Here is a 27,991-nt window from a genome sequence, read left to right on the forward strand (position 1 = left end):
ATCTGGGAACATACTAGGGGAATCCAGTCCACTCAGACTTAACGCTGTGCTCGGCTATCACACCTATGCACCCTACACTGAAAAATGAGCACATTGACTCAAAGCATCGTGATCATCTCCTTTTTATTTGCACCTCATTTGCAAGTTGTTAATTTCCAACTCAGTTCCTTCCACTCCAAGTTCCTTCTGTCCCATCTCCCTCAAATTTCCCTGATGCCTAGAAAATAATACTAGTTGCTCTTTACCACAGTAGACTAAGCCCTCTCAGCAGGCCTGCCCTGTTCTCTCAAGGGATGTCTTTGTCCAAGGCTACAGCAATAGCGTGAATCCTCCTAAGACCACACCTTGATAGCAGAGAATGCTGGAGCTTTTCACAGGGCATAATTGATTTGTGTGTGTATGTGTGTGTGTGTGTGTGTGGCAGGGGGGTGTTATGGTTTAAGGGTAGCAGTATGCTAGGCAGAGGTGGGAAAGGCCAGTTGATTGATTCGGGAACAGGACTCTGGAGTTGGAGCCCAATCTCTGCCCTGGTAGATGCTCTCCACGTCCTTAGAGGTGGGATAGGCTCCCTCCAGCTACCACCACTGTCTCCCCAGTGATGTAGCTGGCGTCTTCAGAGCACAGGAAAGACACGATGCCGGCACACTCCTCTGGCTCGCCTATCCTGGGAAGCAGGGAAAAAGGAAAGGAGTAAAAATCAAACAGGGAATGGAATTTGCTAAAGTATCAGGCAATTTTTCAGGATCAGTGAATTGTCCATAAAATAGGGCTACCATTATTATAAGCTGTTATAATTCAATAGAAGCATTAATACTGTACTCTGCAAAAACCACCACACATTATATTCATATAATATGGGGATACTTTGTTTTTTAGAGAACTCAGGACACCAAAATCCAAAGTTATATAGATAACCTGGCTATTTCATTCTTCCAATAATTTGTTTCACATGTGTGCATACTATTTAAATATGAGAGAGTCTGTGAGATAGTAAATGATTTGTTTAAAATGATTCCATTTCTACAGCTTCAATTCACAGACAACTTTTTCAGGAATCTATTTTTGTCTCAAAGTCATTTTGTGAGACTGTGCTAATTCTCAGTGTTTGTATCAGTGATTGCATAGTTAGGGAACACTTTAATCTAACTGCCACAGAATGCTCTAGAGGTGGGTGGAGTGGGTACTTCAAACCTAGAAGGACTGGATTAGTGGTTCTCCATCCTAGCTACACACTGTCGTCATCTGAGAGGCTCAACTTCTCCTTCCCTCCCCTTCCCTCACTAAAGATGCCTAGGTCCTGCCTTGGACCAATTAACAAAGAATCTCTGGGAGTGACGCTTGAGCATCTGTGGTTTCACAACTACTCAGCTGATTCTAATGCGCATCCAAGACTGAAAAGCTCGGGGCCAGATCATTCACTGTGGCTCAAGGATGACAATGCCCTGACTGATTAATGGACTAGGCCTGCAGCTCATGCCTGACATGAGAATGGCTTTAGGAGCACTTGAGAGCATCTCCCTCCTCAAGTAGGCATTGCTGGTACATGTCCTTGAGGGGACAAGGTGGAGGAGCTAAAGACAAGAGAGCTCCCGGAAGCCAGAGACTGGAAAGAGGCAGAGAACTTAGAGGACAGGGAGCCAGATGAAGGTGCCTGACCTTTTGGGGGAAGAGGCTAGTTTTCTTAGGCAAGGGAAGTTTGGAGACTTTTATTTGAATAGTAGGATCCTTTTATTTGAATGGTAGGATCCTTTCATTTGAATGGTAGGATCATCAACCTGAACTTTGGAAACATGACTCTTTTGATTCCAGGGAAACTAAAAAAGCACGCTTTGATTTTGGTTTTGGTCCCTGATCCTTAGGGACACCCAGAGGTGGAGGCAAACACCCAGGTGGAGAGAGGAGTCAGGGCCTCCCCCAGGGCTCTGCTCTGCTAAACCTGGATGCCTCTGTGTTTGGTTTTTGCAAGGAGGCAGACTCCCTGCACACACCACTGTAGTGACGCTCTGTTCACAAACTTGTGAAGTCTGTGTATTTGAAGCAAGGAAAGGATGGCTGTGTTGTCTGCGGGACTGAGAGACGGCAAGCTATGGGCTTCGAGGGACCAGACCTTTCCATCTTTATCCCTCCTCAGCCTCCCCTGTGACAGCCTTACCTTTTGATCTGAAAGGTAGCTTTTATGCTCTCCTGTCTTGCCGGATCCTCCCACAACTGCAGGAAAAAGGAAAATCACTTCCTCTGAGGGACAGTGAAAGGACAAATTGCCCGCCCTCACATCTATTGAGAGGAAGGATGGAGAGGTGCCCCCTTCATTTCCCAGTCCTTCCCAGCTCCCAGTCACTACCCACTGCCCTCTTCTGCTCCATTCTCTTCAGGTCCTAAGGAGGCATTTTGGTGGGTTGCCCCAGGTCTCATCCACTTAAGGAAATATGAAATGGCCTGAGTGGCATCTGAATTCCTCAGTCTCAGTGTGCACCTTAGGAAAGGATAGTGTGGGGATCTGGTCTGGACACATGGCTGGTATGGAGGGGGAGGGTGGAAAAGCCCAGGGCAGGGGGTGGGAGTGGTTGGGAGCTCAGGACCCAGGAGCTGGGCTCCTCCATTGAGAAGATGCCCTTTAGAATTCCCAGTGGGATGCAGGACTCCCCTTCCTCACCACACGGCTGAAGCTAGTCCTGATGAGTCCAGGCGCCAGGCAGTTCACCCGAACATTCGACTCTGCCAGTTCGAGGGCCAGGTTCTTAGTGAGGCCCAGCAAGGCTGTCTTAGAAACGTTGTAAGGACCCAGGCTCTGGGGAAAGGAGAGGATTGGGTTAGTCTCTCCAACTCCACCTCATTCTTGGTTCTTAACATAAGATAGAACGGGCAACTGGTAATAGGGCATCTCTTGTTAAAGAGGGTCCCAGTTAGAAAACTGTTATGGCAAAACCGCCCCTAGGTTAACATTTGTGGAGGCAAGGCCTCTATTTCGCTGGAAGGTGGTGTGATTCCAAAAGGGGACACACACTTCCTAGGGTGACTGGAGGAATGGAAGGTACAGGATGGAGGAAAGGATAAATGTAGCAGAGAAGGGGGTTCTTACAAGAAAGGGGCTGTAGGCTGCTATGGAGGACACGATCACTATCGAGCCGCCTCTGAAAAAAGAGCAGAACGGCTCTGCTGTCACGGACCCCCGCCCGCGGCCTGCGAGGGGCCCAGCACGCCCTGGCCCCTCCTTCCCTGTACCCTCGTTTCGCCATCTCTGGCACCACTGCCTTTGTCAGCAGGGCCGTGGCCTTCACGTTAACGTCCAGAATCTGCAACAGAAAGAAGAGGGGGAACAGCATGAGGGTCTTCAGAAGGCTTCAGAAGGCAGGGTGATGGAGAGTTAAGTGGGGTCCCCAGGATCTGTTTGTTAGGGTTGGCAGAGGTCCTAGAGATGATTTACCCAGAGCTTACAAGTGAAGACACCACGGCCCAGAGAGAGGGAGCTTTGAGAATGACAGCTAGAGAATGACCCATTTTGGGGTTTGGGTGAGAAAGAATGGAGCCTGCTTCATCTTGTTTCCTAAGTCTGATCTGACCCAGAATGGATCTGAACTTTCAAGACTCTCTTGGACTTGAGCTGAACTGTCTTCCAACTAGCGAGAGCCTGGGATTTGGGCTGGCTTCCTGGACCTGCCCCAGAGTGAGCCGTGATTCTCAGGGAAAATGTGGCCTGACCTCAGGCACTTGGGGTTGTTCCAGCACTTTTTTGGCTTCTGAGTTAGCGAGGGAGATGCTCTTGGCCCTCCAGGATTGACTGGCTGGCTGGATAATTATTGGCACATGGGATCATGAGGAGGCACTACTGGGGGAGCTGGGACATAGTCTAAAATCAAAACTGTACATCTGTAATTTAAAACCAATGCGTGAGCCTTGTTTACATTGTTCCAGGCACTGCTGGGATAATCCCCTCCCATTCCCCCCATGTAACTATTTATTTTGAAAATTTTCACTCTTACAGATAAGTTGAAATAGAGGGACAATGACTATCTGGATATCCTTTAACTACATTCACCAGTTGTTTACATTTTGTGCCATTTGCCCTGTTGCTGCTGCTGCTGCTGCTAAGTCGCTTCAGTCGTGTCTGACTCTGTGCGACCCCATAGACGGCAGCCCACCAGGCTCCCCTGTCCCTGGGATTCTCCAGGCAAGAACACTGGAGTGGGTTGCCATTTTCTTCTCCAGTGCATGAAAGTGAAAAGTGAAAGTGAAGACGTTCAGTCATGTCCGACTCTTGGCGACCCCATGGACTGCAGCCCACCAGGCTCCTCCGTTCATGGGATTTTCCAGGCAAGAGTGCTGGAGTGGGGTGCCATTGCCTTCTCCAGCCATTTGCCCTAACTATGTGCTTATGCAGCTTTTTCCTTACCCTTGGAAGGTAAGTTGCAGACATTATAATACTGTAGCCCTAAACGCTTTAGCATTATTTCCAAATAATAAGGATGTTCTTACACACCACCATTCACTATCACACCCAAGAAATTTAACATTGATAATCATGATTTTACTTAATATACTGTCCATAAAAAATCTTCCCCAATTGTCCCCCAAATGGCCTTATTTTAAAAGTCCAGGGCTCAATCAAGGATCAACCACTGCATTTAGATTTGATATATTATGATATTAAAAAAAAGCCAACTAGAAAGAAAAATTACTCAGTTTATAACTGATTTTCATGTGGTCCCTATTCAGACTGCTCATGAAAGATGTTTCTCTGCTTTAAAGAATATCAATCAGGAATTGACTCACTGAAGACCATTTTGGCACTTTGGTCTCTATGTCTGTGGAACACTGATAAACAAACTAGAATATTTTAGTATCTTTAAATTTCAGTGTTGAGAAATTATTGATGACATCAGGGTAAAAGGCAAAACCATGGGAGATCATAAAAAATTTAGCATTTCCAAATCATGTGGGAGTATTAACCTTAGTAAACAAAGACAAATCTTTCAATTAAGGCTTTATAATTAAAGAATGTAGGTGTGTGATATACCTTATAAATATAATGTAATTATACACCCTCACATGAAAACCAATATTCTGTTCCTTGAATTTAGACATCTGGATCTAAGATGTTCTTGACATTAGAGTTAAGAAAGAGTGCAAGTCTTTTTCAAAGGCTGTATGTCATAAAGCGGCAACTTAGTTCATTTCACTAGAATTGATATTTCACTTAACTAGCGGCTATTAAAGTTTTCCAACTAATGAAAAATCATTTGTTTTTGGCAGCTGAGAGGGGGAAGGGTGGTGTGTAAGTCTGAGTGTATTAGTTATTGGCATATTAGCTGCCGTGCCTGCTGGAAATAAACCAGGAAGAAGAGCTTGGATAAGCCCACGGTGGCAGAGGGGAGAGAGCTGGGGGAGGGAAGCAGAAGACAGCAAGGAGTCAATGAAAACGAGATTGCGGAGAAGCAGAAATGAAAGAGAAAGACAGGGACAAAGGAAGCCCCCTACCTCCATTCGCCCTTTACCAGGTGCGCTGCAGGTGTGTGGCAAATTGCAAGGATTCCTCACATTTACACTGCACTTGACAAGTGCATTCTAAAAGCAGACTGAGTGTGTGCCATCTTCTGAGGCCCACCCCCTGCTGCTCTCATCCCTTCTTACCTTGTCCCACACCTCCTCGGGGACATCCATCAAGCTTCCAAAGAAAGGGCTGACGGCAGCATTGGAGATCAGGATGTCCACGCCGCCATGAAGCTTCACAGCCTAGAGAGGAGGAAGATCTGAATTAGGGCTACAGCACAGTAAGTTCAGTTGAGTTCAGTTCAGTCGCTCATTCGTGTCCGACTCTTTGTAACCCCATGAACCTCAGCACACCAGGCCTCCCTGTCCATCACCAACTCCCAGAGTCCACCAAAACTCATGTCCATTGAGTCGGTGATGCCATCTAACCATCTCATCCTCTGTTGTCCCCTTCTCCTCCTGCCTTCAATCTTTCCCAACTCCAGGTTCCTATGCAATATTGCTCTTTATAGCATCGGACCTTGCTTCTATCACCAGTCACATCCACAACTGGGTGTTGTTTTTGCTTTGGCTCCATCCCTTCATTCTTTCTGGAGTTATTTCTCCACTGATCTCCGGTAGCATATTGGGCACCTACTGACCTGGGGAGTTCGTCTTTCAGTGTCCTATCTTTTTGCCTTTTCATACAGGACAGTAAGGGAGGTGCATTTATCAATATTGGTAAAGGGTTCCTTCTTAAGGACAGTTGTCAAAATGAACTCTTTTCCTTAAAGCATTTTCTCTTCAAAAGCACCCCAAGCTCTGCTGTTGTTCAGTCCCTAAACTGTCCAGCTCTTACAGTCCTGACGACTGTAACCTGCCAGGCTCCTCCGTCCGTGGGGTTTCCCATGTAAGAATACTGGAATGGGTTGCCATTTCCTTCTCCAGGGGATCGAACCTGCATCTCTTGCATTGGCAGACAGATTCTCTACCACTGAGTCACCAGGGAAGCCCCAAGCTCTACTGGTAAAACATTTAAGGTTGTCTTATTTCTTTTGCAATCTCTTCTTCCTGCTCCCACTTCTTCTAAGGCTGTCACTGATCCTTTCTCTTTTGACTTCCCCTTTCGGAACTCCTTTATTCTCATGGCCTCAGCTTTCGCCTCAAAATCCATTTCTAGACCCTTCCTCTTTTATCCTAGCCCCATTTCTCCAAGTGCTTACTGACCAGTTTCCCTTGAATGAGTTACCATTACTCAAACTCAGCCTGTCCACATGTACCTGAATGGAAAAATGAGTTTAAATAGACCCACAGAAAGTTGCCACTGGGAGGGGCCTTTGAGGTCATCTCACCCAATGTCCTCACAGTGAAGGTGATAAAACTGAGGTTCAGGGAAGTTCATTTCTCAAGGTCATACAGCTTAGTAATGACGTATCAGGACCAGCTAAGAAGAGGAGTTCTGCTCATTGAGTCTTTGGAGAGGTGATACGCTCAGGGCACAGGGCTAGTTAGTGGTGGCAGAATTGACTCTCTAACCCAGAGCTAATTCATAAGAGTCCTCCGAAAGTGAGTTGGAGGTCACTATGAAACTGGCTATCCAGGAGGGCCATGATGGAGGAGACGCCAGTCTGGGCTTAAAGCAGTTCCACGCTCAGTTATGATGCCTTTTTATCCCCTCCCCCACTTCCTGCTTTTATTTTTTTGGCCTGGAGGCATGGAAGATTCAAGGCAGAAACTGAGATTTAAACTGGGAAAACCAAGAGAGCCAACAGCTAACCTCCTTAATAAACTGTAAGTAGGTGGTGAAGGCATGTGCTGGAGTAACGAATAGCCAAACAGTCTTTCTGCCAGCATTCTGCCACTGGGCAAACAGACTTCACATTTGCCCAGACTTGGCAATTTTGATGCCTTGGGCAAACGGCACTAAATGGGCCCTCAATCAACTTTGTGCTTCCCGATTTGGCACACAGAGGGGTGTTATTAACAATGTGTACCATCTGCTAACTCCCGTTTTTAACTAATTATTCTTGCTAACTAGGTGCTAAGCTCAGTTGCTTCCACACTGCTGAGGGGGATGCCTGGACTGTCAACACGTAAATTTAACACATTTTAAGATCACATAATCTTTGCAAAACCTGTATTAGTACTCTCCTGCAGTGTCTAAATTTTGATGTCCAGGCCACCTGCCTCGGCTCTGTGTAAGTCTCAAGGAAAACGCAGGATGCATCAGAAAGTGATGCGTGCTGGGCCAACGTGTTAGGGGTGGGGAGCCAGCGGACTGCCGCAGAATCGCCTGGAGCGCTCTTCCGGTTGGTCTGTGCATCCCGTCCCAGTCTCCTTCTAGGCCTATGAGCATGGAGAGGAGAGCAGGCTGGCTTTTGACTGAACAGAGACAGAGAACCGTGGAAGATTAATGGCATATTTGCTATGACCACCCAGGTGTCTTCTAAGGCTTGCTCTAAATTGTGTGATTGCTACCCTAAAGTGGTTAAGCGTTGCTTGCTCTGTGTTCTGACAGGTCTATTTTTTTTTTTTTAAGTAGAATCAAGTGGAGAAGTGGCTGATCTGGTTTCAGCTCATGCTGCCTTTGAGAGGCTTCAAGGTGCAGCTTAGGAGGCCACTGGGGAATAACCATGCTCAGGGCAGCAGCTTCCCTCATCACAGGCTAGTGGCTGGCCATAGGCAGGACTCATCTCAAACTGCCAACAAGTATCCTATCATTCTCCACTCGACACTGGTCTTTTCAACTACTTGAGAGTCAATTTTGATTCATCCCTCCTCGTCCAATTTCTTGACACCAGCCAGGGGGGAAAAATTTGGTTGGTTCCCACTAAACACCTCTTAGGAACACCTGTTCTGGTCTTCCTGCCACTGCTGTAGACCCAAGTGGCAGCGTCAGCTTCCTCACCAATGTCCTTGCCCAGAGTCTTCGTTTCTCCAATATATCCTTCCTGCCAGTGCCAGATTATTGTTCTTTAGTAATTATTTCCACCTTGCTCAAAATCTCGCATGGATTCTTATCTCCTCCAAGAATGTCTAAACTCCTTTGGGAGGCCATGGAGGTCCATGTCCCCCATCCTTCCCACGTGACCCATTTCCTACCAGGGCTCCTGAGTCTCTGCTCTCACACTGTGGGTTCACAGAGCACCCCACCTTCCCTTCCTTGACTATCTGCTCATTTTGCAGGATCATTTGGGATCCTGGCCCTATGCCATCTGCCTAGTCCTACCCACTCCTCAAAATCTAGCTCAAACCCCACTTCTGGGTCAGAGCTGCAGGATGGGCAAAGGGGACCTAGTGAGGATCCAAAGCCACCTTCCCAGCAGGATTTTGCCAATAGGTAGCCACGTACATTTCACATGGCCACTAGTTGGCCCAGGATCCCAGGTGGCTCCCACCCTGAGGATCAAGGTCTCAGGCTCCCTTCCAGCAGAGATGGCAGAGGTGGCCAGGCATGGTGGCCTTCTTGGACCCACAACTGACTCTCTCCAATGCACATTTGAGCATCTGCCAAATGACTCCTGACAAATGGAATAACTTATGCTGTCTACTATGCCACTGTCTACAATCGTTTCATGCCCTCCTTGTCTAAGATTACCCAAATTATTTCCACCGCTTTTCATTCTGTCAGCACAATCTTTTGCTTCCCATCCTTGGGTAGATTCTTCCTGCCACTCCAAGAAATAAAGGGTGTGCCCTGAGCCTAGGAAAGAGTGGCCTCCTTTGTAAGACGTTTACCTGCAAGACTAGTGCCAACCAACTCTCAACAGTGGCTTAGCCACTTTCTTTGAGACTAAAGTCCAAGAGGGCACCTAAGGCCTGACCTGGAAGGGAAATGCTTGGTAGTTTGCAGGTAGCTTGGCTTCCCTGGTGGCTGAGATGGTAAAGAATCTGCCTGCAATGCAGGAGACCCGGGTTAGATATCTGGGTCTGGAAAATCCCCTGGAGAAGGGAATGGCTAGGCACTCCAGTATTCTTGCCTGGGGAATTCCATAGATGGAGGAGTCTGGTGGGCTACAGTCCATGGGATCACAAAAGTTGGACATGACTCAGTGACTAGCACAAACACAGAGGTAGCTGGTAAGTCTGGGTTGGCTCACACCTCTTCCCTTACTAGTTGTGGGACCTTGGGGTGTTGCTCCAGCTTTCTGAACCATTCTTTAAACAGGGAGCATAGTCCTGCCCTTGCTTGGGTTGTTGTTTGGAGATAACCTGTGAAAGGCTTGAGACAAAGTGAATGGCACACAGTAGGTGGTTGAAACATAATGGGCTGCTTCCTATACGTTCCTGGGCACTCAGCTTTATAAACTGAAAAACAGGGGATTGGTTGTTTCTTAGCTCATAGTGGGAATGCCTATTTACCCTTCTCATCTGCCCAATTAGACTGGAAGCTACTGGAGAACCAGGACCAGCTGGAGTTTTCTGGGTGCCCCAAGGCACAATGCAGGGTAGAAATAGTAGAGTGTTTTTTGGTTCTCTGACTGAGATGGGATGATTCTCGGAGACAGAACAGAAAGGCACACGTGAAAATGTGCTGGTGGACTGGTGTGGGTATGCAGAATACACTATTTTATTTTAGTGAACAGTGCTGGTTTCGATCACACCCATGTTGTCCAGGAAGGCCAGCTCAGGCTGCCTCCCTTCCGCTATCTCATGGCTCTGGACCCGTATGCTTGCTGCTTACCGTGGCCACCAGCCGCTCCCGGTCCTCAGCCTTCCCTACGTGGCACACGGTGCCCGTGACGCTCAGCCCCTCCGCTTTCAGCGTTGCCACTGCCCGGTCTACATTCTGCTGCTTCCGGCTGCTGACCACCACGTGGGCCCCGTCCTGGGCCAGACGCCGGGCGATGGCAAAACCGATCCTGTGGGCAGAGAGAGATAAGGACTTTTAAGCCCAGTACAGGAAGAGGGTGAGAGTATGGGCTCTTAAGTCAGGCTGCCTGGGCTTTGAATTCCAGCTCTTTCTGTAGGGCCTCCACGTGTTAGGGTTAATGGCACAGCCATCACCATACAGATGGACATGCTTAGCATCTTTTTGGTACTGGTTTACTTTTTTTATTATGGTTTTGGCCCTCAGTCTAGGTTCCCAGGAAGTGATAACACTTTCCACAGGTGTTATCCACCATGGGTCATAGGCTCCATACCCTACAGGGACTGAGGGGAGACAGAAATGACTTAGGGGTATAACAAGCAGCAGTGATTTCCATGATTGGAGAGTCTCTCTCAGAAAAGCCTCTACCCGTAAATAGTTTCCTTAGGACAGTAGTCTACATCATCTCAATATTCTATTGTTAGTTATGTTTTGGGGTACATATGAAACGGGGTCTCTGGTTCAGTCAGTTCAGTTCAGTCACTCAGTCATGTCCGACTCTTTGTGATCCCATGGACTGCAGCACCCAGGCTTTCCTGTCCATCACCAACTCCCGGAGTTTACTCAAACTCATGTCCCTTGAGTCAGTGATGCCATCCAACCACCTCATCCTCTGTCATCCCCTTCTCCTGCCTTCAGTCTTTCCCAGCATCAGAACTAAACAGACTGAGTTATGTTTTGGGGTACATATGAAACTGGAGGTCTCTGGTTACAAACATAAATTTTTTACATTCATAGGAGAAAGGATTACACATTAAAAAAAAAAAAAATGATCTATCTGGCTATATGGGTCTTGGTTGGTCCATGTGGGATCTAGTTCCCTGACCAGGGATTGAACCTGGGCCTCCTGCATTGAGAGCATGGAGTCTTAGCCACTGGACCTCCAGGGAAGCCCCCAGGGTCACACATTTTGCACTTGTTAGCCATTGCTGCTGCTGCTAAGTCACTTCATCGTGTCTGACTCTGTGCGACCCCATAGACGGCAGCCCACCAGGCTCCCCCGCCCCTGGGATTCTGCAGGCAAGAACACTGGAGTGGGTTGCCATTTCCTTCTCCAGTGCATGAAAGTGGGAAGTGAAAGTGAAGTCACTCAGCCGTGTCCGACTCTTCCACTCTTCGCTACCCCATGGACTGCAGCCCACCAGGCTCCTCCATCCATGGGATTTTCCAGGCAAAAGTACTGGAGTGGGGTGCCATCGCCTTCTCCTTGTTAGCCATTAGGTTTCCCCATTTATATGTATTCTAGCTTTGTGAAGAGCTGGCATCTAGCAGGGGTCTGTGGGAATGAGAAACAGCGTAGTTAACAGTGGTTGGTAAGAAACAGGCTGGGCAAGGGAGGACACAATACACGGGACTAAACAAGAATCTGGACACATGACTTGTATGCCCTCTAGGGAAGGGGCAAAGTTCTGTGAGGCTCCTGGGGGTGCCACAGTGGGGTGTCTGGAACATTTCCACAGTCGGTGTAGGCAGTGGATAGGGTGTTTGGAATCTGGACTGTCTTGGACTTCTGGCCTCTGGTCTTCCCAGACTCTAGGTGGAGCCAGTTGATTGGGGCGGCCCAGAACCCCAGGAGACAGGATAGACGGGGTGGGGTGAGGGGCAGCACCAAGGCGGTAGACTCGGGCCAGAGGCGGCAAGAGAGCTGATAACTGCAAAGGTGGGGGAGCGGAATCCGAAGGGGGCTGCAGGCCAACCACGTGCTGCCTTCCTTCCAGGGTCAACTCTGGCCACATGGGAGGACTGAAGAGAGGGCGCGGGAGGCCAAGGACAAGGGGTAGTGCCTGTTTGCAGACAACGGGGGACTCCGAGACTCGGGCTCGGGCACTCACCCATCAGTGGAGGCCGTTACTAGGGCCACTTTATTATCCAGCGGGTTCCGGCGCGCCATCCCGCAGCTAGCCATCCGGACCGACTTCCACGACCGCGCACAGGCACCCAAAGGCAGTCCCACCTTCAGCATTGCGCCGGGCGGTTCAGGGTTCTGCACCGCCCAGGGGAGGTGACAGTGGGGCAGGGCGAGGGGCAGGGCGAAGGGTGAATCACCTCCTGCTCGGCGGCCCGCTCCCCTCCCGGCTGCCGGCTCCCGTCTCCCCGCTCCCCGTAAGCCCTAGATCAGGACAGCTCGTCCCGCTCCGCGCGGGCCCTTGGCCAGGGGAGCCGTTTGTGGCCGAGAGCGCCCCCTGCCGTTTGTGGCCGCCGCGCCCCTAGATCCCCTGCTCGCCCGGGCCGGCCCCGGCTTGGGATGGTACTGTCGGTTCCGGTTCCCTGTAGGGCCCTCCCCACCTGGGGGAGCTCGTAGACTTTCTTGTCCTCCCGCTTCTCCTCCCACATCTGCTTGCCCACGTCAGCTTTTGGGGCAGAGGGGACTTTAACTGTTTGCTTTTGCTTCCTAAAACTTCAAGGTGGGTTTTGTTTTCCGAGAAACCCTGGGTCCACGTTTGTGACAGCCCACAGGAGGGCAGGTGTTTTGAGATTGCTCATGGGGGTGAGGCCCGTGGTCCCCAGGGAGCTCACCTCCTGAGGGTCTCAGGGGAGCCTGGAGGAACCTAGGAGAGACACCTGATGGGAGAGGAGCAGGGCTAGGCCCGCACTGCCCTTCACTCTGGCTCAAGTTCTCCTCCATCCCCGTAGGCCTCGAGGGCAGACTCTCATCACCAGGGGTAACCAGTGTGCAGAATTAAAGATCCTGACCTGACAGGATCTCTTATATCCTCCACTCTAGAGGACATCTCTAGGCCTAAGTGGTAGCAAGGAGGCTAGAGTGTCCCCGAACCAGTGGTGGAAATTCAGAGCACTCAGGAGCACTCAAGTTCTCCATAATCACTGTGTCCCCAAGTCTTAGCCTCCATCCTAGTTCAATAAATATTTGTTGAATGTAAAAGCACTTTATAAACTTTGAACTACTAAACACATAGTAATTATTGCCACCATAGAGTAATTATTATTGCTGCCACAAGCCAGGCTTTCCATCTGTAAGCTGAGGGTGCTGGGGTAGATGATAGATAAAGGTCCTCTCCAGCTATAAATTCTGTGTCCAAGACTTCAGCCCCTACTTCTGCCAAGTGGGCTGAAATGATCTCCCTCCTGGGTTTCTGGGAGAACTAATAAATCTGGATGGCTTATGATACACTGAAGAAAGGCCCCGACAGACCCAGTGTCAGCGTCTGAATTGGTTTAACCCTGTGGCCTCCAAATGCCAGACTGAGAAGCTGTGTAGATCCAAGGCAAAGTTTTCACTAGTTCAAGGCAAAAAATAAAAAGAAAATACAGTGTTTCATAAAGCTAAGCTTATTTAATTTAACAGATAGTCCTTTATTCTGGGATATGCTTTTGCTCTTTTTTTTTTGGTGTTAGTCTTTCTGTTAAGAGAAGGTGATGAAAGCAGATGGGGTAGGTTAAGAAAAGGGTTGTTAGTTGGTGAAATCACCAGTCTGGCAACCTGATGTCAATCCCTACAATTAGAGGAGAGAGAATCCCGGTCTGTGAAATTCAGTTCCGGGGATTGCTGTTTAACAGAATTCGTACTTGCTAAAGGTTCAGGTAGTATATGTGTAAGTCAGCTGAGCAGCCAAAAAGATTTCAGCATCTAAAAGTGTATGAGTAGTGAATGATATAACAAGCATGCACTGGATTTATAGTTTATTCCTCAATCGAGATGTTATACAGCTGCGATATTCAGCATATCCCGATGAGATAAGAGAGCTTGAGTCTAATTTTCCCCATGTGCGGGGAAAACTGACTGACTGGTGCCCCTCAGTCTGAACCTCATGAATTATTGACAACAGAGGCTGGATAGCATGACACTCCTCTTCCTCCTGACCTGTTCAGAGCTAATGCACTGTGGGAACCCTTCCCAGGGCTTGCCACCTGCCTGTGGGGCTGGGGGAGGGGATTTAGGACTGATGCAGAGCCTCTGAGGGCTTTGGCTCAAAGGGACAGGCCTATAAGTCATATTTGATCTCTCTCCACTTCCTGTCCAGAGGTGAGCAGCCAAATCCAGGAGTTGAGGTTAGCAGAGGGTAGGGGGTGTGTGGAGGCTGAGGGAGGTCACACCCCAAAGAGCAAAAGGTTTGAGGGCCTTCTCTGGTGGTCCAGTGGTTAAGAATCTGCCTTAAGATACCACAAGCCTTGGGGTGACTAAGCCCTTGTGCCACAACCACCGAGTGTACATGCTCTAGAGCCTACACTCTGCAACAAGAGAAGCCCTCTCAAAGAGCAAAGGGTATGGGGAAAGAATTCTGGCCTGGGAGCTCATGAACAGCACATAGCCTCCTTGTCTGGGCGGGAGGTATATTAGCCTCCAGAGAATGCCAGAGATATTAGGAGGGGAATCTGTGAACAGAAAAATGTAGAAGGAAATCAAAAAGGGTGAGAGTCTTCAGCTTCTACTATTCATCAAGATGGTTTGTTGGAGAAGAGGGTAGGAAATTTGGGGGGGAAATACATATATGTGTAGGAGTCTCTTTTAAGTGGGGATTTTAATAGGTAATGGGGTTGTTCTTATATAGAGGTGGGACCATCTGCAGATCTTGAGGAGATGCCTCTGTGATTGAGGACTGCACTCTCATCTTCCTCAAAGGCTGACTGTAGTCCGGAAGGAAGTTCACCTGGGGTGGAATTCAAGTCCTGCATCTTGCTATAGCTATTCCATTTCGGTCATTGATTCATCATCCCTGACACGAGTCAGGCTTGTGTGGTGTGGGAGGACTGTGTGATAACAGTGACTTTTATTGAACACTTACTAAGTGCTGGCAACTGTTGGGTGCTTTTTATAATTTTTATTGAATATGTCTAATCCAGTGAGGTAGGCAGTTTTATTTCCATATGTGAAATCAAAATGAGTCATGACAACCTGATCTGCTGTCAGTGTTGAATAGCTACTCTTAATTTTTTTGACGTTAGAGAATGAGTTTTCTTGGAAATTAATTTTCTCTAAATTGGAATTTTATTTTCTGCATCAATGCATTTTTGTTCTAATCATTGAAATATCTATTTTTTAAGTTACAAAAATAACACATGTTCACAATTTTTAAAAGAGACACAAGGTTATAGAGTGAAAAGTAAAAAAGAAATTCTTCCCTATGCTTCTTTTACCTGCTCCCCTATAGCTCTTAGTCTTGTGTATCCTTCTAAAAATTTCCTAGGCATTTACATGCATATTTCCCCCTTAAACGTTTCGCATGAATGGAATGGCACTACACATAATGTCCTTCAAATTGCTTGTTTCTCTTCTTTCTTCTTTTCCCCCACTTCTGTCTTTCATTTCTTAAAATACATTCTTGGTGATTGTTCTGAGTAGTTCACAATAGTCCCCTTTATTCTGTCTCTCCCTTTTAAAAATAACTGTAAGATATTCCATTGTGTGGATATTCCATAATTTATTTAGCCAGTCTCCCACTGATGAACATTTAAATAGCTTCCAGTGTTTTGCCGTTTCAAACACTGCTACAATGAACAACCTTGGATGTATATATATATATATATATATATATATATATATATATATTGTATTTGGTACAAATATGTATATTTCATCCTGGGTCAAATGTTTTCAATTGATGACTATGGTCAAATGACCTTAAAAGAGATTTAATCAGTTCTGATGAAACTTTTTCTAAACTGAATTTACCTGCTGCTCTGTCCTTTTATATATTCTGTGTAGAATGGTTTAAACTGTGGTTGATGGTGTAAGCTTAGGGCGATAAGGGGCAGCATACCTTGGTCTCAGTGCCTGGGAACCCATGGGATGGGTGACTCCCCCAACCTGCTGCTTGCAGACCTGGGGTGCACCTGGTTTCCCTCATGTTTGTAATTGACAAGGCCAACCCAGGATTGCCAGATTTTAGGAACTGAAAACAGAAGGTAGGAATCTGGGTTTTAATACGAAATATTTGATTAAAAAATATGTATTTGTTTATTTGGCTGCAGCAGGTCTTAGCTGCAGCACAGGGGATCTTCAATGTTCAGTTGTGGCATGTGGAGTGAGTTTCCTGACCAGGAACTGAACCGGGACCCTTGTACTGGGAGCACAGAGTTTTAGCCACTGGATCACCAGGGAAATCCTGAAATGTTTGATTTTTAAATGTTGGCAATAAATTTACTAAAAAACAACAACCCCAAACCAATCAATTAATCAACCAACCAAGACAACAGAACAAAACAAAAACAGTGAATCTATTGTAGGTGCCAGAGACTGACACAGTCTTTGCCTATTCACAGGTAATGGATTATTAATTTTGTGAGATATCGCGCCATCTAGAATCTCATGACTCTAATGCATAGTTCATTCAACTTCTTGTTTTTCAAAATTTTCCACCTATTGCCCTATATTTAGGCAGTTATTTGTAGACACCGTATGGAAGTCATCCACCCAGTGTTCGTTCAGGTTCTTTTCAGGAACTCTGCACAGCAGCATGCAGAGGTTTTTACAGACAGACACTGGGGACTTTCCTTGGTGATCCAGCAACTAATACTCTGCTCCCAATGCAGGGTGCCTGGGTTTGATCCTGGTCAGGGGAACTAGATACCTCAGGCTGCGAAGAGTTTGAATGCCACAACTAAAGATCCTGCGGGCTGCAACTAAGACCTGGAGCATCCAGATAAGTAAATAAATATATGCAAAATAAATAAATATATGCAAGTATGCTTGTATGCTAAGTCTTCTCAGTCATGTGTGACGCTTTTTGACCCCATGGACTATGTAGCCTGCCAGGCTCCTCTGTCCATGGGGATTCTCCGGGCAAGAATACTTGAGTGGGTTGCTGTGGCCTCCTCCAGAGGATCTTATATATATATGAAAGACAGGCCTTGGCTTCTCTTTTCCCTCACGCCCAGGATTGCTTTCTTCTGCTGCGTTTGGGGAGGGGTGGGGGTATCCTTGCTTATGTCTCCTGCATTGGCAGGCTGGTTCTTTATCACTAGTGCCACCTGGGATACAATATAGGGGACAACCCCCCAAATAGGATACCTAATATGACTTCACATTGAGTGTTTTATGAGCACAACCAAATTCTTAGCCCTGTTCTCAAAACTGTGATTTCCCCTTTTCCTCTTTCAGAAACAGTCCCTGTGGCAGGCGTGGAGATGCAGATACTGTTCAGATCCTTCCTCTAGAAAGGACTCACTTTTGCTGTGGGGAGTATGATTAGCAGTCACCAGCTGGCAGTCACTCCTTGCGAGCATGGCCTCAGCCAGTGCCTGGACAGGACGGTGACGCGACGACCTTGCCACTTCTGTGCCTAACACGGGGTTCCTCTAAGGGGCTCTTTGCTTTGGAGCTTCCTGTAGGTCTGGCGTTTGTCAGATCTGCATCTCAGTGTCTCACAGCTCCTCCTTCTTGATCCTGCTTCCTCCCCTTTCTGTCATGAATGTTACTCTGACTAAATCCTCTGGACTCCTAATTCCATCGGGTATCTGCTTTGTTGGGTACTCACAGTTTCTTTCCTTCATAATCTTTGCAGTGCAAGACCCCACTCCCAACACACAGCGGGTGTTCTCCCAGAGAATCTGTCCTTCCCCCACTGTCTGAGCAGCAGGGCACTCTGAAGCAAGAATCCTCTGTAACTGTGGTTCCTGCCAGTCTGAATTTTTCTATGAGGGACTGAGGAGAAAACAGCAGGGTGGGCTTTGGCTATATCAGGCCAGCACAATAGTGCAAGGCCAGCCCTGGAGCTCCATGTATTTCCCTGAGATCTCTCTGCTGGTGTGAGATGAAGAAATGTTCCCTGAAATATTTCATGTTCCTGTAAATTTCTGGATCAACTGAACACACACACACACACACACACACATCTTCCAAGAACCGACAGAAGTTCCTAGGGACAATGCAGCTGAATCCACAAAAGAAAGGGAAACATTTCCCTAGAGGTTCCAGCCTGCCCTCTCTGGAGATAACATTTGCCATTATTATGCAAAGCAGTTTCAGTTACCCTGTCCTGCTTTTAGAGCATTGAAAGAGGCCTCTAGTATGAAATGAATAAGGCCCATCACAAACCTTGCCAAAATGACAGAGCAGTCTACTTCTGAGGGCTTTCTCTTTGTTGGGCCAGATCAAATTCTTGAGCAGCATGCACTCTTTAATCTCTGCAGAGGAAGTAGGGGAACTTTAAGATTAATTTATTATTCTGTTGAAAGCAAACCCTCAGGAGTGAAGGGGTGGGTGGGATTGTCCTCTGTTTACATAAGCTTTCCTCACTCATCTTGAATTTAATGACAAAGGGATTGTTCTTACCTTTTGAAACTTTGTATAATCACATGCTACACACTTTCCCCACCTTGTGTTTTTTTTTTTTTAACTTTTGATTTTGAAGTAATTACAGTTTCATGGTAATTATAAACTCAAAAGTAATACATAGAGTTCCCATGTACCCTTTGCCCAACTTCTCCCAGGGTGACTTCTTGACATCAGTCATACAATGTCAACACCAGGACACTGGCATTGGTTCAACACTGTTAACTAGACGATAGACCTTATTTTGTGTCCATCTTTTTTTATGTGTCCTTATTTGTGTGTGTCAATGCATGCTTGTTTGACATATGTTGCAGATCTTTGACCAGTAGGTCATACTTCATCCTTATTCCTTGTTTCATTATCTGGATGATTTATCAGTTACCTATTGAAGTCCGCTTCAGTTGACTATGGCTTTAATATATATGATGTTGCAATAGCATGTTTGTTCACTTGGCTAGGAGAACTTCTTTATACTGGGCCCAAATAAATAGTTGAAGCCACAGTGCAAAGATTATGTTTCTTTGACTTTTTGAGAGAAATTGCCAGTTGCCCTCCAGAAAAGCTGTGCCCTTTTCCAGCCTCTGGGTCCCTTCCTGAGAAGGCAATTCTGTGTGATAGCGTCCCTTTCATCACATCCTCATAGCACTCAGTTTCACCAAACATTTAAATTTTTGCCAATCGAGGTGAAAAAACTCTTTTTGATTTATATTTCTTTATTAAAGGTTATTTTTTCATATGTTTATAGATATTGGTGTTTCTTGTTTCGTAAACTGCTTGTTCATGTCCTTTGTCCACTTTTATCGGCTTGTTTGTTTTTCTTAAAATGTCGATGTTCACTCTTGCCATCTCCTGTTCACATGCCGCAGGTCTTTCCTGTTCGCACAGGAACAGGAGGTGGCAAGAGTGGATATCGGCATTTTAGGAATCGGTGAGCTAAAATGGCCTGGAATGGGCGAATTTAATTCGGATGACCATTATATCTACTACTGTGGGCAAGAATCCCTTAGAAATAATGGAGTAGCCCTCATAGTCAACAAGAATCCGAAACGCAGTACTTGGTTGCAGTCTCAGAAATGACAGAATGATCTCTGTTCATTTCCAAGGCAAACCATTCATTATCACAGTAATCCAAGTCTATGCCCCAACCAGTAATGCTGAAGAAGCTGAAACTGAACGGTTCTATGAAGACCTATAAGACCTTCTAGAACTAACACCCAAAAGAGATGTCCTTTTCATCATAGGGGACTGGAATGCAAAAGTAGGAAGTCAAAATATACCTGGAGTAACAGGCAAATTTGGCCTTGGAGTACAAAATGAAGCAGGGCAAAGGCTAACAGAGTTTTGCCAAGTGAATGCACTGGTCATAGCAAATACCCTTTTCCAACAATGCAAAAGAAGACTCTATACATGGACATCACCAGATGGTCGATACCGAAATCAGATTGATTATATTCTTTGCAGCCAAAGATGGAGAAACTCTATACAGTCAGCAAAAACAAGAGCGGGAGCTGACTGTGGCTCAGATCATGAACTCCTTATTGCCAAATTCAGACTTCAATTGAAGAAAGTAGGGAAAACCACTAGACCTTTCAGATATGACCTAAATCAAATCCCTTATGATTATACAGTGGAAGTGAGAAATAGATTCAAGAGATTAGATCTATCTGATAGAGTGCCTGAAGAACTATGGACGGAGGTTCATGGCATTGTACAGGAGGCAGTGATCAAGACCATCCCCAAGAAAAAGAAAAGCAAAAAGGCAAAATGGTTGTCTGAAGAGGCCTTACAAATAGCTGAGAAAATAAAAGAAAGGCAAAGGAGAAAAGGCAAGATATGCCCATCTGAATGCAGAGTTCCAAAGAATAGCAATGAAAAATAAGAAAACCTTCCTAACTGATCAATGCAAAGAAATAGAGAAAAACAATAGAATAAGAAAGATTAGAGATCTCTTCAAGAAAATTAGAGATACCAAGGGAACATTTCATGCAAAGATGGGCACAATAAAGGACAGAAATGGTATGGACCTAACAGAAGCAGAAGATATTAAGAACAGGTGGCAAAAAATACACAGAAGAACTATACAAAAAATATCTTCATGACCCAGATAACCACGATGACCTAAAGCCAGACATCCTGAAATGCAAAGTCAAGTGGGCCTTAGTGAAGGAGGAAACAGAAAGAACAGGCTCCATCTTGAAAGCAGGACTCCATTTTGGGTGGGACCATGGACTTTGAGCTATATGCCCAGTATCTATGGAAACGACATACCAACTGGAAAACCAGACACCCCGGATGGAAGAGCCCCAGGGTACCTAGACTCTCCATCACCTAAAAGAATACCCTAATTATCTGTGTAACCAAATAGAATAACAAATTCTATTATGCTTATTGGGGTATGACCACAGGCCTATTGATAATTGTCCATGTTAACTACCTAGGCTTAAGGCATATGAATCAGCTAAAAGGCACGCTGCCCTTTGAATACCTGGAAGTGGACTTCACTGAAATGAAGCCTCACCGACACTACCATTACCTGCTGGTCATGGTATGTATGTTCTCAGGATGGGTGGAAGCTTTTCCTACCTGAGCTGAAAGAGCATCAGAAGTAGCCCGGTGCCTGCTTAGGGAGATAGTTCCCAGATTTGGATTTCCTATTAGCATTGGATTGGACAATGGCCTGGCTTTCGTAGCTGATTTAGTACAAGTAAGCAAAACTTTAAACATCAAGTGGAAATTACACACAGCATATAGGCCCCAGAGTTCTGGGATGGTGGCAGGAACCAACCGGACACTTAAAGAGACACTTAAAGTTACTCTCCAAGTGGATCATAGAGACTGAGCACTCTTGGGTGGATTTGTTTCCGACAGCTCTGCTCAGACTCAGGATGACCCCACGGTCCCATGGCTACTTTCTTCATGAAATTGTGTATGGGAGGCCCCTCCCATAATAAAACAGGTGTCAACAAATTTGCCTCAGGTAAGAGGAGAGGAGATTTCATAGCAGATGAAACAGCTGGGTAAGGTAATAAATCAGGTAACTAAGTTTGTACAAGAAAGGGTGCTGTTCCCCCTTGGGGAACAGATCGCGAATTTGTGCCCGGGGATCAGGTGTGCATCAAGGACTGGAAATGCCACTCCTTGGCCCCACATGGGAAGGGTCCATATACTGTTGTTCTAACCAGCCCTACTGCAGTTAAAGTTGCAGGTATCACTCCTTGAATCCACCACATGAGGGTGAAGAGAGCATACCATGCAGACCCAGAAAACGCTGAGTGGACTGCACAAAGGGACCCCACTTACTCTCAAGAGACTAAGATCATCCTTAAGAAGGAAAAGAAGATCCCTGACGAGCCCCTTCAGGATGAAGCCGCATAATCAACTCCTGCCACTTGGCCTCATCAACGTGATTTTGAATTTAACTTCCGTTTCAACTCAGGACAATGTTTTCATCTCATAGACACATTCCTACACGGATTTCCACAACACCTCCAACTGCTATGTATGTGGGGCTGTGCCTCTGTCTGTGATGGATGGACTTCCTTGGTGGGTGTTACTGCTCCACCAAGGAGATTTTAAACCACTCTTCTCTTTTCTGGGATGACAAAAACAGACTTTCCTTTCTCTTGTCAATCATAACCTCTCCCTGCTCTCTAGGTGTAAGCCAGACCTACAGTCAGTAGACTCGGGTCATGGTGTTACATTTGATGTAAACACCAGCTTCATAGAAGTAACAAAAGCCTATACCTCATATTTAAAGAACAAAAAGGGAAAAAGCTCCCTGTCCAGCAAGGGAGGACAGGCCACTAGGTATGTTGAACAATTCTACCAAGTCTGGAATGAGTATTTCTGGATGACCTCAGAAAAGGGTCAATTAATGACTCCCCCTGCTATATGCTGGGAACAAAAAGAACAAAGGGTAGGGTTTGGTGACCATCCATTAGACCAAAAAGAACTAAAATATATGGGGTATCTATCCCCCAAACAATGTAAACAAACATTCGAGGTACATACCACCCCAACCAGTCTATCCATTGGCCAGGCTCTGATTGGAAATATAACCCTGGAATCTGCTGGGTGGTGCCTAACGGAACCCAGTGGCTTTGTGGGTCTAACCTTTGGCCTTGGTTACCAATCGGCTGGGTAGGCTACTGCACACTGGGATTCACTTTTGCCCATGGCAGCAAAAAGCCTAACTTACAACAAGTTCCGGTAAATCTACCTTATTTACATGCTAGGTGGACAAGGTCTGTGTTTCAGTGGTATGAGTGTATTGTTGCCTTATTAGTACCTTTTATGGGGACAACAGATATTATGATTAAAGTAGAAACCTTGACTAATTTCACAAAACAGGCCCTCCTCAGTTCAGTTCAGTCGCTCAGTCGTGTCTGAGTCTTTGTGACCCTGTGAATCGCAGCACGCCAGGCCTCCCTGTCCATCACCAACTCCCGGAGTTCACTCAGACTCACGTCCATTGAGTCAGTGATGCCATCCAGCCATCTCATCCTCTGTCGTCCCTTCTTCCTCCTGCCCCCAATCCCTCCCAGCATCAGAGTCTTTTCCAATGAGTCAACTCTTCGCATGAGGTGGCCAAAGTACTGGAGTTTCAGCTTTAGCATCAGTCCTTCCAATGAACCCCCAGGACTGATCTCCTTTAGAATGGACTGGTTGGATCTCCTTGCAGTCCAAGGGACTCTCAAGAGTCTTCTCCAACACCACACAGTTCAAAAGCATCAATTCTTCGGCACTCAGCTTTCTTCACAGTCCAACTCTCACATCCATACATGACTACTGGAAAAACCATAGCCTTGACTAGACAGACCTTTGTTGGCAAAGTAATGTCTCTGCTTTTGAATATGCTATCTAGGTTGGTCATAACTTTCCTTCCAAGGAGTAAGCGTCTTTTAATTTCATGGCTGCAGTCACCATCTGCAGTGATTTTAGAGCCCCAAAAAATAAAGTCTGACACTGTTTCCACTGTTTCCCCATCTATTTCCCATGAAGTGATAGGACCAGATGCCATGATCTTTGTTTTCTCAATGTTGAGCTTTAAGCCAACTTTTTCACTCTCCTCTTTCACTTTCATCAGGAGGCTTTTTGGTTCCTCTTCACTTTCTGCCATAAGGGTGGTGTCATCTGCATATCTGAGGTTATCGATATTTCTCCCGGCAATCTTGATTCCAGCTTGTGCTTCTTCCAGCCCAGCGTTTCTCATGATGTACTCTGCATAGAAGTTAAATAAGCAGGGTGACAATATACAGCCTTGATGTACTCTTTTTCCTATTTGGAACCAGTCTGTTGTTCCATGTCCAGTTCTAACTGTTGTTTCCTGAACTGCATATATGCTGCTGCTGCTGCTAAGTCGCTTCAGTCGTGTCTGACTCTGTGCGACCCCATAGACGGCAGCCCACCAGGCTCCCCTGTCCCTGGGATTCTCCAGGCAAGAACACTGGAGTGGGTTTCCATTTCCTTCTCTAATGCATGAAAGTGAAAAGTGAAAGTGAAGACACTCAGTCGTGTCCAACTCTTAGTGACCCCATGGACTGTGGCCCACCAGGCTCCTCCATCCATGGGATATTCCAGGCAAGAGTACTGGAGTGGGGTGCCATATGCTAAAGCCATCCAAACCTTAAATGAAGAACAAATCCAAATGAGAAAAGCGGTAATTCAAAATAGAATGGCTTTGGACTTGCTCACAGCTGCTCAAGGAGGGACCTGTGCTATTATTAAGGTTGAATGTTGTGTACATATTCCTGATTTATCTGGCAATGTATCAGCTGCTTTAGATGACATGACAAACCAGGTAAAAGCAATGTCAAATGAAAACATTCTTTTCTGGACTTTGGTCTTGGGTGAAGGGTGATTGGTGGAAAACTTTTTTTACCATTGTTATAGTTGCCTTGATAGTTCTGCTTTGTGGACCCTGCATTTTACAAAGTATTATGAACTTTGTAACCCAAAGGTTGGTGTTGTTCTCCCAAATCGGCAGTCAGAAATCCAGGGTGCAATAAATCCCTATGAGTGATGCTCATACTATGAGTTAAGAGCATCAAGAGAGCAGAAGGAAGGAAGAAACAGACAGAACAGGCTCCATCTTGAAAGCAGGAGTCCATCTTGGGCTGGACCGTGGACTTTGAGCTAAATGCCCGGTATCTATGGAAATGACATACCAACTGGAAAACCAGTCTCCCCGGATGGAAGAGCCCCAGTGCTCATACCTAGACTCCCTGTTGCCTAAAAGAATACCCTAAATATCTGTGTAACCAAATAGAATCATAAATTCTATTATGCTTATTGGGGTATGACCACAGGCCTATTGATAATTGTCCACTGTTAACTACCTAGGCTTAAGGCATATGAATCATGGGTTAACTTTAATTGTATCTTTCATTTCCTTTGTTCAGACTAGTTTCAGGGAATTTGGGAAGGTGGTTTTGGGCATGTACACTTAGGGTATATAAGGTTTTCACAAAAACTGGTCGGGGTCCTTGGTTAAAAGGAGACTCTGCCTTGGGCCCGCCGGTGTAATAAACTGCAGTCCACTATCTGCATCGTCCTTCTGAGTGAGTTTGTTTCCCAGAATGCGTGGCTACAACATTAGGAAGCATCACTATAAACAAAGCTAGTGGAGGTGATGGAATTCCAGTTAAGCTATTTCAAATCCTAAAAGATGATGCTGTGAAAATGCTGCACTCAATATGCCAGCAAATTTGAAAACCTCAGCAGTGGCCACAGGTCTGGAAAAGGTCAGTTTTTATTCCAGTCCCAAAGAAGGGCAATGCCAAAAAATGTTCAAACTACCACACAATTGCACTCATCTCACATGCTAGCAAAGTAATGCTCAAACTTCTCCAAGCCAGGCTTCAAGAGTACATGAACCGTGAACTTCCAGATGTTCAAGCTTGATTTAGAAAAGACAGAGGAACCAGAGACCAAATTGCCAATATCCGTTGGATCATAGAAAAAGCAAGAGAATTCCAGAAAAACATCTACTTCTGCTTTATTGATTATGCCAAAGCCTTTCACTGTGTGGATCACAACAAACTGTGGAAAATTCTTAAAGAGATGAGAATACCAGACCACCTCACCTGCCTACTGAGAAATCTGTACGCAGGTCAAGAAGCAACAGTTAGAACCAGACATGAAACAACAGACTGGTTCCAAATTGGGAAAGGAGTACGTCAAGTCTGTATATTGTCATCCCGCTTATTTAACTTATATCAGAGTATATCCGGAGAAGGCAATGGCAACCCACTCCAGTACTCTTGCCTGGAAAATCCCATGGATGGAGGATCCTGGTAGGCTGCAGTCCATGGGCTCGCTAAGAGTCGGACATGACTGAGTGACTTCACTTTCATGCATTAGAGAAGGAAATGGCAACCCACTCCAGTGTTCTTGTCTGGAGAATCCCAGGGACGGGGGAGCCTGGTGGACTTCCATCTGTGGGGTCGCACAGAGTCGGACAAGACTGAAGCGACTTAGCAGCAGCCGCAGCAGAGTACATCACTCGAAATGCTGGGCTGGATGAAGCACAAGCTGGAATCAAGATTGCCAGGAGAAATATAAATAACCTCAGATATGCAGATGACACCACCCTTAGGGCAGAAAGTGAAGAGGAACTAAAGAGCCTCTTGATGAAAGCCAAAGAGGAGAGTGAAAAAGCTGGCTTAAAATTCAACACTCAACAAACTAAGATCATGGCATCCAGCCCCATCACTTCATGGCAAATAGATGGGGAAACAATGGAAAAGTAACAGACTTTATTTTCTTGGATTCCAAAATCACTGCAGATGGTGACTGCAGCTATGAAATTAAAAGATGCTTGCTCTTTGGAAGAAAAGATATGATCAATCTGCTGCTGCTGCTGCTAAGTCGCTTCAGTCGTGTCTGACTCTGTGCGACCCCATAGACGGCAGCCCACCAGGCTCCCCTGTCCCTGGGATTCTCCAGGCAAGAACACTGGAGTGGGTTGCCATTTCCTTCTCCAATGCATGAAAGTGAAAAGTGAAAGTGAAGTCTCTCAGTCATGTCCGACTCTTGGCGACCCCATGGACTGCAGCCCACCAGGCTCCTCCATCCATGGTATTTTCCAGGCAAGAGTACTGGAGTGGGTCTTCTCTGATGATCAACCTAGACAGCATATTAAAAAGCAGAGACATTACTTTGCCGCCAAAGGTCTGTCTAGTCAAAGCTATGGTTTTTCCAGTAGTTATGTATGGATGTGAGAGTTGGACTATAAAGCAAGCTGAGCACTGAAGAATTGATGCTTTTGAACTGTGGTGTTGGAGAAGGCTCTTGAGAGTCCCTTGGACTGCAAGGAGATCCAACCAGTCCCTCCTAAAGGAAATCAGTCCTGAATATTCATTGGAAAGACTGATACTGAAGCTGAAACTCTAATACTTTGGCCACCTGATGCGAAGAACCGACTTTTTGGAAAAGACCCTGATGCTTGGCAAGACTGAAAGTAGGAGGAGAAGGGGATGACAGAGGATGAGATGGTTGGATGGCATCACCAGCTCGATGGACATGAGTTTGAGCAAGCTCTGGGAGTTGGTGACGGACAGGGAAGCCTAGAGTGCTGCAGTCCATGGGGTTGCCAGGAATTGGACACAACTGAGCAACTGAACTGATTTGTTGCTTCATTTTTTCTTATAAATGCTTCATGAAAGGAATTTAACCATTTGACTGCTATGTGGGGCAAATATTTTTCCCAGTTTGACTTTTGAGTTCATGTTTTTTTAATTTGAGGTAGCTGCTTTAAATTTTTATGGAATCAAATTTATTCACCTTTTATTTTATGGCTTCTGAGTTTTAGATCATGTTTAGAAAAACCTTGCTTACTCCAAAAACATAAATAATTTACTCATGTTTTTGTGTAGCTCTTGAATGTGGTTTTGTGTGTGTGTGTGTGTCTGTTAAACTCTTTGGGCCATCTGATAGTTGCTCTTATATAGGAAGTGACATAGAGATCCATTTTAATTTTTTCCCCAAATGGTTAATCAGTTATCTCAGCACTGTTTGCATTATCCCTCTATGCCTTTATTATTTTTATTATTCCCATATGTATTGGAGTCTACTTCTGGATTCTGCTTCATTCCACTGATTTCTCTATCTGTTCCCATACCAGGATTTTAATAGATGCTGCAAAGAGGTAAAAGGAAAGTGGAAAAAGTTTCATAAGTTAATTTCAACAGAATGGTCATCACGTAAAAAAACCCTACAAACAATAAATACTGGAGAGGATGTGGAAAAAAGGGACCCGCCTACACTGTTGGTGGCAATTTAATTGGTACAGCTACAGTGGAGAACAGTGTGGAGGTCCCTTAGAAAACTAAACACGGAACTACCGTATGAGCCAGCAATCCCACTCCTGGGCATACACCCTGAGAAAACCATAACTCAAAGAGACACATGCACTCCAGTGA

General features: G+C 45.9%; 1 protein-coding gene and 2 long non-coding RNA genes across 3 annotated transcripts in view; 2 read left to right on the top strand and 1 right to left on the bottom strand.

Moving 5' to 3' along the window:
• Positions 1 to 27,991, top strand: part of LOC139185207 (uncharacterized) — a 145,430-nt gene that overhangs the window by 1,423 nt on the left and 116,016 nt on the right. The window lies entirely within an intron of this gene.
• On the bottom strand, positions 107 to 12,467 carry DHRS4 (dehydrogenase/reductase 4). Its single transcript, XM_019968311.2, has 8 exons — positions 12,169 to 12,467; positions 10,151 to 10,328; positions 5,629 to 5,730; positions 3,223 to 3,293; positions 3,080 to 3,131; positions 2,654 to 2,788; positions 2,153 to 2,208; positions 107 to 664 (listed from the first exon to the last, which is right to left on the bottom strand). The coding sequence occupies exons 1-8, from the start codon at positions 12,297 to 12,299 to the stop codon at positions 550 to 552; spliced, it is 840 nt and encodes a 279-aa protein (XP_019823870.2). The 5' UTR covers positions 12,300 to 12,467; the 3' UTR covers positions 107 to 549.
• Positions 11,931 to 19,071, top strand: LOC109564790 (uncharacterized). The gene is made up of 3 exons (XR_002181543.2): positions 11,931 to 11,996; positions 16,829 to 16,942; positions 17,397 to 19,071. It is a non-coding gene; the product is annotated as an uncharacterized lncRNA (long non-coding RNA).

The sequence above is a fragment of the Bos indicus genome, chromosome 10 (genome assembly GCF_029378745.1).
Source record: "Bos indicus isolate NIAB-ARS_2022 breed Sahiwal x Tharparkar chromosome 10, NIAB-ARS_B.indTharparkar_mat_pri_1.0, whole genome shotgun sequence".
NCBI lineage: Eukaryota > Metazoa > Chordata > Mammalia > Artiodactyla > Bovidae > Bos > Bos indicus.

Excerpts from the sequence above, each read along its gene's own strand:
- DHRS4 (XM_019968311.2), bottom strand. The coding sequence starts at position 12,299 with ATGCTGAAGGTGGGACTGCCTTTGGGTGCCTGTGCGCGGTCGTGGAAG. Across the intron at positions 3,294-5,628 it reads CCGAGGAGGTGTGGGACAAG|ATTCTGGACGTTAACGTGAA; the intron begins GTAAGAAGGGAT and ends TTTCTGTTGCAG. Across the intron at positions 3,132-3,222 it reads CCAGAGATGGCGAAACGAGG|AGGCGGCTCGATAGTGATCG; the intron begins GTACAGGGAAGG and ends CTCTTTTTTCAG.